We start from the raw sequence: 14,852 nt of genomic DNA, 5'->3' as shown, positions 1-14,852 counted from the left end.
CATGAAGCAGGGTGTTGAGACATGCATCAGTGCCAGCAGCCTGCAGCAGCATCCATCTGCCAGAAACTTTATGCTGCAGTTTTACATGACAGTTAGAACAGCTCCACGGCAGGCCACTGCAGCAAGTCTCCTTTTTTCTTCTTTTGTTTAAAATAGTATTATAGCCTCAGGGTGAGCCCATTCATCCATTTTTATTCAAAGTAAAACTCTTCCTGTTAATTTATTTATTAATTGCTTGCAGAATTACTTTTTTTTTGCCAGATCAAACAGATACACAGACTTGCTCTTTATGGCTAAAATACTGTGCAAGTGACTAGGATGTGTGGCATTGTGTAGCCGGTAAACTGTCCCTTTTGACAGCACTCATTTTCAGATCAGTTCAGCCATATTATAAAACAAATGTGATTCTAGTTAGGTTAAAAACTTGATCTCGTGACAGCTTTGGTCCATATAAAGTGGTGCCACTTCCATCCTGACCATCCTGAGTCATATCACTGCTCGTTACTCATTCCCAGTACCTCATTTCTACTGCCACTGCCAAAGATGCTTTTCTCATCCTTCAGTGAGCTAGTTAAGGACACCAAACCAGCAGGAAAATGTCTCTATTTTTTTTTATAGTACTCTGCTGATATAAGAAATTACAGACATTTGATAAGTCTCCATTATCCATGAATAGGGCAATTCTATCCTTTGCAGCGTATGGCAAGAGATCACATGTAAGTTCATCTGTCCAAGGCCCTACCTGTACAAGTAGCCCTTTTCCTGAGTATACATGTAGTCTTATCAAGCATGAGGAAGTTTCCTTCACAAGATTTGAGAAATACCTACTGTAGTGCTGTAGTGGAAAGATATTTACCATGATGTAAAAGACAAAGATTCTTCATATGGTCAATTCCTTTATCTAACTCTTCAACATTCCTTTATTACAATTTTTCAATATCTTTGAGTATTTTGTGTTTTATTTCCTTTTTTTTTTTTTTTGTAATCTCTTGTGTTTCAGTTGAGATCAAGCTCAGAGCTTGGCCGGGACATCCTGAATGACTGCCTCACAATCCAGCCCCTCCAGCCAGCCCCATCACCACATGATGTTGCGGATAATACCATGGGACACTCCCCAGGGCCTATGCATGATATTTACTCAGGTATAAAAAAAGATAGGAAAACAGCCTGATATATTATTGCTTGCCTGTGATTATGGATGATTTTGTAAAGTATTCTAAATTTCATATCTATCATATGAGAGTAACAGAATCTGCAAAATCATCTGGAAAGATTTTAAAGAGATTTTTTTTTTTGAAGGGAAGGGGGAAAAATTATTTTGTCCATGAAAAAGACCTACCACAATCAAGAAAAATGAAAAAGACCTACCACAATCAAGAAAAAAAATATCTCTATAGGTGTTTGACTTATAGCAATTCACTTCTACAATTGATGTCTACTTGTAGACATCTTGAATTCATTAACCTTCATTTAGTTTTAAAGAGGATGTTATTCCTGTTCATTATGCTTGTATCACATATCAATTTTCTAATAGATCTATATCAGTGAACTTAAATGCTGTGTTATAAACTTTCATATTATGATTATAAATACAAAAATAAACACATTTGTGCTATAAATGTGATAATCCTATTTTTATTGTTTCAGTTAAATACTTGAGATTTTCATATTAATATATCTAAATCTATAATACCTGGCTAAATGTGCAATAGCTATTCATGTTTCAGCTAAATATAAAACACTGGAGAAATCATGAGTGAAAATATATCTCAAACTTCAAGACCAGGCAGGATGTTTACATTTTTATGGAGTATTGTAGTAGTTGTAAAAACATCTGTTTTTAACCGTTGAACAGAATGCATTGCATCATCTAGTAGTCCAACTTTTAATTGAGAACCAGATGTAGGAAGTGAGAGAAATGATATGTGGAGTGCTGAAAATGACATTATATAAAGTGAGCACTTTAATAAGAGGTTTACTTTACTGAGAGGCTTGGAAACATAGAAGTTCTTTAAGTTTTTGTCAAGGATGCCATGAACTACGAAAATTAAAGTTGTCTGTTAAAGTTGTGATATCATAATTTATGCATTAGCTGGCATTACTAGTAGGCTGTTAACCTTTACATGCCTTCATCTGATTATTGTCTGAGTACAGCACCTGCTATCTGAGAGCTAAAGGAAAGTTCAGATTTTAAAGACCTGTTGGTTACCATGGAACCTCTAGTGACATGGTAGTGGTTATATTTGCTTAGTTTGAGATTTGCTTACTTTGCTTCCCACTTTGAGATGAAGTTGGATGGTGAAAAATGTTTATATTAAAAAAAAAAAAAAAATTTACTGGCATTACCCAGTGTGATGCAAACCTGAGAGTTAGAGAAGAAAAGACTCAGCTTTTCCTTTCTCTTTTTCCTATCAAGTGATTAAGCAGGGTGGAAGCTAGGTGGGGACAGTATGTCAGACAAGTGCAGGACCTACATCTGAGACCAGCTTTTCAGAAATTGAAGACATTCTCACAGAAGATTTTTATTGTAATCCATGTAGCCCTGAGCTCTTTTAGAATTCTGCCTTTCAGACTATGATTCAGAGTTAAAACTCATGCTTCTGGATGAATCTGAACCTAGGCTGATAGCACCTTGAATTAACTGCTGCCCCATGACTTGTCAAGATCCTATGCCAAGTGAAGCAACCATTTCCAGCCAGCTCCTAGCTGACAGTTGTCTGTAGTCCTGATGTCCCATAGACAAATTCTGAGACTGTGTCATACTTTTTGTGATCTCATTCGTGCCTTGCCTTTTAATAGTTAGGGTTAACACAACACTACCAACTGTCAAGACTCTTTGATATATCTTTTTTTTTCTTTTTTTTTCTTTTTTTCTTTTTTTTTTTTTTTCTTGCTTGGCATTGCTTCTATTGTGAAGCAATTTTTGTACTATTAATCAACACACCGTTTTTATCATTAATTTCTCTGTAAGTAATAAACTGTTTTCCTTTACACATGTTAAGAGCTATATATAACTTAGCAAATTTCTTCTAGTCTTATTTTCATACTACAGAGAAGATAGTAGTGTTGTTTTACATGTTAGCTTTGGGCATTTTATCTTGAATCCATGTCACTTCATTTTGACAACAGCCTGATGCAGTTGAAATTAATTGTTTCATTAAGCACTCATCAGATCTGCTACATAATGATGTATTATGTGGCAAAGCTAGATAGCTCCAAATGGCAACATTGAAATTATTCATGCCCCTAAGCATGAAAAGCAAAACATGAAAACTTGTGTGCTTGCTTAGAAATTTTACCCTTCCATCTTCTCTGAAAGTAATGTCTCATTTAAATATAAAGAAAAACTTTTGAGACTTTTCTGAACAATAAGGCATGTAACTTTTACAGGGAACTGATAGAATGTAGATCAACTGACTTGCCTGTGCTGCTTTTTAAGTAGAAACGCAAACGGATTTCCATTCTTCCAAAGTGTTTAAATCAAAATTTTCTTACTTACTGGCTGCTTTTCTTATCATTTAAGCACATTTAAAGCAAAGATAGGCTTTCTCCTTTCCTATGAGATCTACAGAATAGATGTTTGGAAACAAACTATTAGAAATATGTAATATTTCTAATTATTATAATGAAAGTAGACAATTAGATGCCAGTCCATTTCTACTTACAAAAGTGCAACAATGCCTACTGTGATCTCTGTTCCCCAGAACCAGAACCTCTGTTCAGGTACAGAATATATGAACACAGATATATTTAAAAAAAATACAATGATAATCTTCTTCATTACATAACTTAAGACTGTGTAATGCTTGTCTGATCTTGTGGCCTTTGTGATTTCCTAACAGCAATCTGAACTGAGTGTAATCTTATTAATGCAGTGAGGTAACATGAGTAATCTTTTGATTACAATAAGCACAAAATTACTGAAAATACAGCCAACATTAAATCAATTTGTCTTTATAGAATGCTATATAGAAATAGCCTCATCTTTTTTTAAGAAAATAAAATTAATATCCAAAAGCATATGATTATGAAGACATGCTTACATGAGGCATAATTTTAAGTAATCACACTTTATCGCCTTTCTGAGTGGCAACAATTATCTTCATTATGATCTGAGTTCTGTGATGGAAATAAAATTTGATTCAAACTAATTAAAGATGTGATCCTGAATATACATAAACATATCCTTAGTTATCCTCACAAGAGTAGGTCTATTGAAGTCAGTGAGCCTTACATATTAACAGGTATAAAGTTAAGCAGCTATACATACTCTTCTATGGATAAGCATAATATTTTGTAAAACAGAAATTCAAAGTCCGTTCCTAATAAAATGCAAAAATTATGGTGGAATGTAGGGTTTTGTTTTTAAGAATACTTAGGCTTACTCAGGTGTGAAGATCTGAGCGATTCAGTAATAATAACACACAAATGAAGATCTTTCTACTGTGAACTTAGTATACTAAGTTCAGGCATACTTAGTATACTGCAGTATAAAATTCTTAAGGCTGAAAGAATCACAAATTATGCAGTACATTTTTTTTTTTATATTTTTATAGAGCTGTTCAGTTAGAACTTGGCCATTCCATATTAAAATTAAATAGGAATGTGCCATATATAAATAGTTACTGACTATCACACTCCAATTTGCCCTGAAGCAAGCAAATGATGTTACTATAGCTTCTCAAGTGTATGATTTTGTTTTTAAGTTGGAAATTCAAATTTGATTGGGAAATGTACTAAAAGTTTTGCAATGAGTTTCTAACTATATTTTAAATAATGTCTTATACTCCAATACCATGAAATTTCCACCTAAATACTTTCATACCTGTGACTTGAGAAAATCATTACTTAAATACCATTTATTTGTGTGGGTTACTCCCACTCCTACGCCCCAAAGAAATTATAAAGAGCTAGGTGCTCTACACATGTAATAAGTAAGAATCCTTTCCCAAAGGAATTTCTATCTAAGGTAATGATATGCAGTAGATAGATTCAACAGGCAGGTAGAGAATAGAGGAAGTATACAGGGAAAATGAAATAATTTTATAAATTCTTCCAGTGTGGGAGTTCCCTAACCATTAAGGAACAGCATGTGAGATTTCTGAGGGGAATGTAGTCTGTTAAAGCCAATAACACTGGCATTGGATAGCTCAGTACTGGAAGAAAACAAGAATGTAAAAGAACTACTGAGACACGAATGGTCATTACAACAAAAACCAGTTGTATTTGATGCATAAGGAATGCAGAAGAGGAGGTGATGTATAGTGACCAACAATTAAGGGGATCTCTATTGTCACCTTTTTGACTGAATTTAAGTATAGCATATGTATTCAGAATTCTTAATATATGTAATGTACTACCAGGTAGGACCATACACAAATTACAGTGGATGGAAAAGTGTTAATGTTATTTTTGTACCTATTTTAATGAAGATATTTTCTTTCCCATCAGACTCCCTCTACTCTCCAGTTTTACTTCTGAGTTTATACTTTTCATTTTGAGAGAGCTGAATGGTTTTTCAAAAATTGGAATGATTGAGTTTACATTGTGAAAGAGAGAACGTTCACTGATGAATTGGCATAAACAGCGTAAGCAACAAAGCAGATGCACTTTTTCTAGTTCTGTTCTTCAAGATGAGATGGAACTTAGGAAACTGCAGTCCTCTGAAACAAAGAATCTGTCTTGAAAAGTGATGTACGGCAGGAAGAACCTTAGATCTAAATTCTGATGTCATGGCAGGAAGAACTTTAAATCCCAATCCAGACCTTACTTCATTGCTTCAGGGATTTCACCATTTCTTAATCACAGATAAGAAAACTATGAAAGTTTCCAGTATGTCCACCTTTTTTAGCTAATGATCAGTCCAAGTCCCCATCATTGGAAGGACGAGGCAAAAAGGCTATACTAAATGTTTGTCATGAACACTTCAGAGATCAAAGAATGTTCAAAAATTACAACCACAAGACTTTCCTTATTTGTATTGTAGTAAGCTTTGGGAATAGCAATTGGGAGGCTTTTAGCAAAAAACTATTTTAATATTTTTGTCAGTGGTCTATAAGTTAACTCTAAGTTAACTCTGATATTTTCATTGACTCAGTTAGTAATCCTCTGATGGCTTGTTAATTTTTCTTCTGGTTTTCTAAGCTGTTAAGTAGAGAAAAAGAGTCTTAGTAAACTGTGTGGTGTCTCAGGACAATATTTATTTGTGAAGGATCTTTATCACAAAACCACTATGTGTTCTAAGTGCTTACTTTTCTAAGTATTTAAGGTAAGTTGTCCCAAAAGAAATTGATTGGTTAAACAGGTCTCCAAATTACAAGACTGGATTTGTGTACCAGGGGCTTCCCTATATTTGTTTGCTTCTTCTACCCAAGTATATTGAGGAGATAGTCTAAATACTCCAGCTTTCTGAGTGCCTCCTATACTTGGGTGCTTTCTATATCTCTGATCTGTCTACAGAACATCTGGACAAGGATTCAGAGACCTTCAGTGCTGATGGTCCATCCATTGGACCTACTTTGGAGACAGGTTTATCTTGTACTGTAATTTTAACTTCTGCTCTCTCTCTTAATGCACAGTAGCCGCTTAAGTCCCATGGATGCTGGAATCTTCAGATTCTCAGAAACCTTCCTGTGCAGGTTTATTAGAGCACGGGAGGCATGTTTTACATTTGCTGGGCTTACCACATAAGGATCAGCACAGCACATGCACAAATTTCTGCCCAGAAAATCACATAGAGAAGTATATGCTCCCTAGGGGAGAAAAAAGGGAGGAATATATGAAAGGGATGCTCCAAAGTGCAAAAAGCATTTCAGATTCTTCCTTCTGTGCACTACCAAATTCCTTGTTCACAAGGACAGCATAAATGTTCCTGGAAGAACTAGGAAGTTAAATACAGTAATTAAAAAAGCCAATCTTGCAAATTAATAAGTATGTAATTTTAATCGGCTCTGAGCTATGAAATGAAATCTTCACACCGTTATTCCTGTATGGTCTGATTCTCAGACCTCCAAATTCATGGTGGCAGTGATAAGAGGAGAGGTGTTTTGGGGGTAGAAATTGACAGAGTTCTTATTTGGTAGTACTAAATCCAAGCTAGTAAATTATACCATGGTTGATGGTATATTTTAGTTAATTTGCAAAGAGAAGTGTGATTATTCTTGTTTTAAAAATGTTCCATGAAATTATAGGTTTCTGGCTCCATAGAAAATAAAAATAAAAAATTAAGCATTGGATTCTGAAACTTTTAATGTGATGCTTCTGTGAGATTTTTTAAAGGAACCTTATTCAGCGTCTGCTTTTTCTGTCTTATCCACCTAATTTATTCCTATATATATGAGAATTCATGTGAGTTTAGCTTCTCATAAAGAAAATATCTTTACAGAGGTATTCTCTTGGAAATTAATTATGTTTTGTTAAATGAGTTTGTGATGGTACTCCAGAAATGAAAACTTGACCCCCTCCTTCTCTGTGACTGTAATTGATTGATCTTTGTGGCTATAATCCAGCCCAAGGCTCATAGTCAGGATGAATGCATCTTTAAATCATGATGCAGCTTGAGCTATGGAAGGCCCACAGAAGAACAGTAGCCACAAGTCTTTGTGGTTTTGTGGTGTTTTTTTTTTGTTGTTGTTGTTGTTTGTTTGTTTTGTTTTGTTTTGTTTTGTTTTTGTTTTTCCATGAATGTCTTACCTGCTCCTCTGATCTCTGACATAGCTCTTATTTTACACTCTGTAGTATCCGATCATCAGAAGCAGAAACAAATGCAGAATTCCCGGGAAACATATCCAAAAGGTACTACTGTAGTAGATAGGCTATGATGGTGGATGTTGCAGTGGGCATTGGGTTGCTCTGTTTTAGAAAAAGAAGCTTCCGCAGATAGCAGGTGGTTGCCCATTCCTGGCTGCAGGTAGCCTTTTCCAAAGAGCAGAGTTACCAGATCTCTGGCAGTGCTGATGGAACCTGTGTTACCACAGCAGCCTGGTCTAGCTAGAAACATGCAGTCACAACTTAGAAAGTACCTGCCTGAAATCCTCACCTTCAGCTAGGACAAGGAAGAACAACTGCCACCTTAGGCTGGAAACCCGTTTATAGTCCAGCCTTTTCTACCACAGCCTTATCTACCACAGTCTTGAAATAAATTGTTTTTAACATTAAGATCACAGTACTGGAAAAATCAAGTTGTTGTATTTTCTTGCACATTTCTCATTGAAAAAAATGCAGGTTACTCCATATTTTCTATATCAAGGAGTAATTAAAATTCTCTCTTCTTTTACTTAAATAAAAAGTTTATTTTGAATTTCCTGCTTAATGTTAAATAGTCTCTCTACTTATTCTGTCAGAACGTAAATTTATTTTTCAATATTTTCTCCCATGCTGCATGTAAGCATGAAATGGTAACTTCTAAAGAGCACTCTTTTCTTTCCCTCTGCATTCATCTTGATGCTACTCCAAGAGACAGAAGTGAAGAGAGCAGTTTTAGGGGTGCAAGACGAAAGTAAAAAACAAGCAAAAAAAGCTATTTTCTGCTTATCTTAGAGAGGTTCTTTCCCAGTCCTTTCTTACTGAGTTACCTCTCTGGCTTAAAGTATCTTTCATATCACTGTGGGATCTGCATCCTCTGTGTCTTTCCAAGATTTGGGAAAGGCCTTCGACTATCAGATGTCTGATGTCACTTGCATTGTCATTGGGAGGCTCTGGCCAAAATAAGATTTAACAAACAGTAGGGGCTAATGCAGAGGGCAGCCATAGGTGTTTTTGTTGGCCAACCTTGCCACATGGTAGGGCAGTCTCCGTTTCTCCAGCTTTGCCCAACAGTGTGGCTAATGCCTACTTTCCCTAAATTTTAACAGTGTCTGTATTAGATATTTTTACTCAAAATTTTTCATCCATCTCCACCATTTTCTGTCATCTCTACCAGCTGAAACATGTCCAGGACTGCTCTGTAATGAGGTTACAGTATAATTACACTCTTGAAACTTTCCTTAACTCTGCTGTAGCCTGTTGAGTACTCAGTGTCACATAGGTTGGCTCATGAGGAGGAACAGAGGCATTACAAAGATATGCTGACGACTCGGGAAATGAGATGAACTTCTCAACGTTTTGATCTTGGGTACCAACATTCAAAATTGTTACCTGAAAAGTCATTTTCTTGCAGAGGGGTTTGTGGTGGGGTTAGTCCTAAATCAGTGTTTGTTCTACAGCATCGATGCAGGTATTTTAGACATAGGAAGACCTGTTATGAGTTCACCTTTTGGCAAACTGATTTAAATTTTAGGATTTTGTGAATAAAATTGAATCATTAGCTCCAACATACTCACTAGCATAATGTAAGCTTTACAGATTTAATTTTATACTATAAACTAGGCCTAAACAAAACTTATTTTTAGAAAACACCACAAAACAGAGGACTAAGGAGAATCTCTGTCTTTTACTGGATGCGGGGGGAAACCTTGTTACAAAAGATGAGGAAAAGGCAGAGGTGCTTAATGCCTTCTTTGCCTCAGCCTTTAGCAGCAATACCAGTTGTCCTCTGGATACCCAGTACCCTGAGCTTAGTGAAGGGAATGGGGAGCAGCATGTGGACTTCATTATCCATGAGGAAATGGTTGGCGACCTGCTACGGCACTTGGATGTGCCCAAGTCAATGGGGCCGGATGGGATCCACCCAAGGATACTGAGAGAACTGGCAGAGGAGCTGGCCAAGCCACTTTCCATCATTTATCGGCAGTCCTGGATGTTGGGGGAGGTCCCAGTTGACTAGCGGCTAGCAAACATGACACCCATCTACAAGCAGGGCTGGAGGGCAGACCCGGGGAACTATAGGCCTGTCAGTTTGACCTCAGTGCCAGGGAAGCTTTTGGAGCAAATTATCTTGAGTGTCATCACACGGCACTTACAGGGCAAGCGGGTGATCAGGCCCAGTCATGCAACTTCACGAACCTGATCTCCTTCTATGACAAAGTGACACGCTTAGTGGATGAGGGAAAGGCTGTGGATGTGGTCTACCTTGACTTCAGTAAGGCTTTTGACACAGTTTCCCATAATATTCTCCTCAAGAAATTGGCTGGTCATGGCTTGGACTGGTGTACGCTTTGTTGGGTTAGAAACTGGCTGGATAGCCAGGCCCAAAGAGTTGTGGTGAATGGAGTCAAATCCAGCTGGAGGCTGGTCACTAGTGGTGTCCCCCAGGACTCGGTACTGGGGCCAGTCCTCTTTAATATCTTTATCGATGATCTGGATGAGGGCATTGAGTGCACCCTCAGTAAGTTTGCAGATGACACCAAGTTAGGTGCGTGTGTGTCGCTTTGTTTGAGGGTAGGAAGGCTCTGCAGGAGGATCTGGGTAGGCTGGACCAATGGGCTGAAGTCAACTGCATGAAGTTCAACAAGGCCAAGTGCCGGGTCCTGCATCTGGGGCATAACAACCCCAACCAGAGCTACAGGCTGGGAGAAGAGTGGTTGGAAAGCTGCCTGACAGAGAAGCACCTGGGAGTGATGGCTGACAGTTGGCTGAATATGAGCCAGCAGTGTGCTCAGGTGGCCAAGAAGGCCAACAGCATCCTGGCTTGTATAAGAAGCAGTGTGGCCAGCAGGGCTAGGGAAGTGATTGTCCCCCTGTACTTGGCTCTGGTGAGGCCGCACCTCGAATACTGTGTTCAGTTTTGGGCCCCTCGCTACAAGAAGGACATGGAGGTGCTTGAGTGAGTCCAGAGAAGGGTGACCAAGCTGGTGAGGGGCCTGGAGAACAAGTCTTACAAGGAGCGGCTGAGAGAGCTGGGCTTGTTCAGCCTGGAGAAGAGGAGGCTCAGGGGCGACCTTATTGCTCTCTACAGATACCTTAAAGGAGGCTGTAGCTAGGTGGGGGTTGGTCTGTTCTTCCACGTTCCTGGTGACAGGACGAGGGAGAATGGGCTAAAATTGCGCCAGGGGAGCTTTAGGTTGAATGTTAGGAAGAACTTCTTTACCGAAACGGTTGTTAGACATGGGCTGCCCAGGGAAGTGGTGGAGTCACCATCCCTGGAGGTCTTTAAAAGACGTTTAGATGTAGAGCTTAGGGATATGGTTTAGTGGAGGACTGCTTATTGTTAGGTCAGAGGTTGGACTCGATGATCTTGAGGTCTCTTCCAACCTAGATATTCTGTGTGATTCTGTGTGAAAAAGACTGGAAGATATGACAAGCAGTGACAGCTCATTTTCATGTTGTAGACAGCCTACAGGCTGTAACAGGGCTCATAAAATATTCAGGAGTATTTATTTGGCTACCACTCAGTGTGAACATAAACTACCTGAGACAGATTTCATTTAAAATAATTGTGTATCTGGACCTTCAGAAGGATTTGACAATCAGGGTCTTACTGCCTAACTTTAGGAACTTCTGAAAATTAGATTACAGGGTTTGTGGACAATTCATTAGGGCAAAGGGGGGAGTGCTGTAGTGCTTTTAGCTTAATCATTTAGAAGCTTTCCTTATTTGGAAATGCATACAAAAACCTCCACAGAAACCTATGAATCTTTTAATGCTAGGTTAGCATTTTTGCATATATTACTGGGCAATCTGGGAGAAATAATATTTTGGTTTGGGTTGAGGTCTTTGAGAAATGTCAGGTTTGCAGTTGGGAACACATAGAAGTATTTCACTACTTACAAAGCTATGCTTTGTGTATACCTTATACATGTATATACTTTATATATATATACTTATATATATATACCCTTATATATATACTTATATACCTTATATACTTTTATTTCTATATACCTTAGTATATATTTGACATCTTTTATACAGGATGAATCTATAGAAGAATTGCAGCTTATTCAGGCAAAATTCCCAAGACAAAGTGCACAATTTTGTCCTGCCTGGTTTTATGAGAGCATCATTTGGGAGCAACAAAGATTATTTAGTTATTTTTTCTGTCTCTGCCTGATGAAGGTTTTATCTCTCCTTTCGGTTTCAGTGTCTGTGTTTCCCAGCACGCAAACAACTCGAAATGGAACAGTGGCTGGGACTGTGTCTTTGCCTCAGCCCAGCAGCCACCCATCCCCAGCACGTAACGTACAAAGTAGTCCTCTCCATCCTTCTTCCCAGTTACCTCTTCTCTCATCACCGGACTCCGAAAGGTAAGACCACCCCCTGCTTGTTTCACACTGAGCCTGAGTTGGGACTGCCTTCAGATCTGTCAGGACTGGTGGAAATGGACTTGGTGTTCAGAAAGTTGTTGATAGCAGCCACTGGGGAACAATTGCTCTAGGTTTGGGTTTACATGGGAAGGGAGAGTTGAAAGGGACTCCACTATACCAGCCTGATGGTGCCGTGGTGGGCTTTCCATACAACTCCATTTCATGAACTTCCTTCAAACTTCCTTCTGCCTTTATCTCCACCCATGCCCTGGTCAAGGAAAGTCATACTGGCTGGGACACTAAACTTCAAAAGAGCTTGGTAACACCTTACAGAATGGGAACCCCAAGATTCATGTTTCTGTTTACTTGTGGTAGAAGAGTCTTAAATTAATCTCTTTTCTTTCAATATTCTCTTAATACTGACTATTTCTGCAGGAACTTGGCATTTTTACTATTATGTAAGAACAAACTTGAATGAATTGATTTTATTTTTAATTAATTGGTTTGAGAGCTTAATTTCTAATCAGGATTTATTTTATGCTGGCTAGGTACAAACCCGTGACTTTGGTTGATTTGATGACTTGAATTTAGATTTTAATGATGTGAAAGCAAATTGCTTGAAAGTAATTTAATTTTAATCTTCAAACACATCTTGAACTATTTTCATAAGCCTTTCAAATTATTTATATAGTGTATGATGTTATAGATCTCCACTTAGTTCACTGAAACAGAAGTCTACCAGATTGCAAGACCGAAGAAGCAGAAGAGGCTTCCAGTAGAAAAGCCATCAAGGACAGCTATCACACTTCAATGTGAACAAAATAATGACTTCTTACCATATGTATAAGGATACTTAAAAACATTATTTATTTAATCACCCTGGTTTTCATTGTTCTAAATTATAGATTGCAGTATGTTATTAATATATTTTAAAGTGTTTAATCTTCTACCCAGTATCTATAGAAATAGATATCTAATATCTATATCTATATCTATATCTAGATATCTATATCTAGAAATAAATATCTATATATAGAAATCCCAGTAATCTGGAGAGCACACAATTATAATCCTGAGAAAAACATTCACTAGATTTTAATTACTTATATACAAACATATTTCTTTGAGGAAAGCAGTTGAAACTCCATTTTGTATAAGGAAGATGCAAGAGGACAATGGTTCAGGGAATTGGTAAGAGGTGAAAGTACTTCTCACTTTCAGATGACATAAGTGAATTCAGCCAGTTTTGGGTGAATCTTTCACCCACTCATTGAAAGTTGTTGACACACCTGTCAGAGATTGCCATTCCACAGTGACCTAGTGGTTCAGGCCTTCATCCTCACTTCTGGCCACACATTCTTAAACCTTTACCCTGGCTTTGGCTTTGTGTACAAACTCTGGGGCTACATGTACTCTCTTGCCCTGCTTTTATTTACCAGTGTCGTTTTCTGTAGTTTCTGTCAAGTGTGTGACTGGTCTGATGTCCTTATCTAATAACTACCAGAGCATGAGATGACAGACAGGGACAGATCAACAGTTATTACTATTTCATGGTAGAAGACAGTAATCTTCTCGTTAGACCATTTCTGAAGCATTTACACAGGGGAAAACATATCAGGCATATTTACAGAATGACTTAATTCATTAAGTTCTTGAATGGGTTACAGACCTCAGGATGCTACTGTTCTCTACAGAATAGCAATATTAGAAATTATCATGATAAGGCCCTTTCTCATATGTTAGCTGTGTACACTCTCTTCTAAAGGGGTTAAGTGCTATTTCCCATCTGTGGAGTTACTCTGGATTAAAAAAAAATATGCCAGTATCTTCACTTGGGCAGTGGGACATATGGCAATTTAAATTCAGAAAAAGAAAAAAAAAAAAGTATATTACAGCGGTTTTGGTTTGATTACAGAGCATATAGTAAAAATTAAGACAAATGTTGTTTAAAATAAAAATTAATACAGAGTCTGCATTTTGAATCTGATACGGTTCACTTGCGTAAGGGTCCTGCAAGTAGTCTGTCACACCACTTTCTGGATCTGATTGTAGCTGTGAAAATGTGAGTGGAACAAAAGAACATTTTGGTATGCAAAGTGCCTGAAATAGTGTCTTTGAAACATGTAAATTCCCCTGCTTATCCCCATAGAATCATAGAATGGTTTGACTTGGGTGGGACCTTTAAAGGTCCATCAAATCATTGAGATGACCGCAGGTTTTAGGAGCAAAGAGGGGATTTGTCCCCCTCATGGTGTACAGTTCCTGACATGCCACAGGTTGATTCCTGGGTTCATTCCAGAGTTAGGATGGACTGACTGGCACTTGTCCCTGCAATGGCTTACATCTGCTGGAACAAACACAGTCCAAGCTTGCCTAGCAGCTTTTCTGACCCTGGGACCATTCATATGCCCTTTCCATTACAGACAGCAGACTCAGGCTTGTGAGTGACAGCAGCAAAAAGAAATAATTGCTTTTTCTACCTCTCAGTGGCCATGGGATACAGAAATAATTGCAAGGCTTCTTTTCCATCTTTCTCCACTAAGGTAATGGGAGGGTGAATGTGGACCAAACTGAGCTTTCTAACGTGAGAAACTGAACTAAACATGAGGCACACATCCCTCTGGTTTCATTCTGTGTACAAAGCTCTATGTACTAAATGCAAGTCAAATAGAGAGTTGCAATTTCATTCACTGAAGGAGCAAAACTCGATAATAAAAATGCAGGCTTTCA

At 37.9% G+C, this 14,852-nt stretch overlaps 1 protein-coding gene across 9 annotated transcripts in view; it reads left to right on the top strand.

Annotated features, from left to right (window-relative positions):
• GLIS3 (GLIS family zinc finger 3) overlaps positions 1 to 14,852 on the top strand; it is a 185,454-nt gene that overhangs the window by 149,312 nt on the left and 21,290 nt on the right. For all 9 annotated transcript variants that reach the window (XM_038170687.2, XM_072031661.1, XM_072031662.1 and 6 more), the window contains 2 exons: positions 1,001 to 1,142; positions 11,960 to 12,122. In XM_038170687.2, the coding sequence (XP_038026615.1) occupies positions 1,001 to 1,142; positions 11,960 to 12,122 (305 nt within the window). The remainder of the gene's footprint in view (positions 1 to 1,000; positions 1,143 to 11,959; positions 12,123 to 14,852) is intronic.

The sequence above is a fragment of the Anas platyrhynchos genome, chromosome Z (genome assembly GCF_047663525.1).
Source record: "Anas platyrhynchos isolate ZD024472 breed Pekin duck chromosome Z, IASCAAS_PekinDuck_T2T, whole genome shotgun sequence".
Classification (NCBI taxonomy): domain Eukaryota; kingdom Metazoa; phylum Chordata; class Aves; order Anseriformes; family Anatidae; genus Anas; species Anas platyrhynchos.
This window is presented reverse-complemented; position numbering and strand designations above follow the sequence as displayed.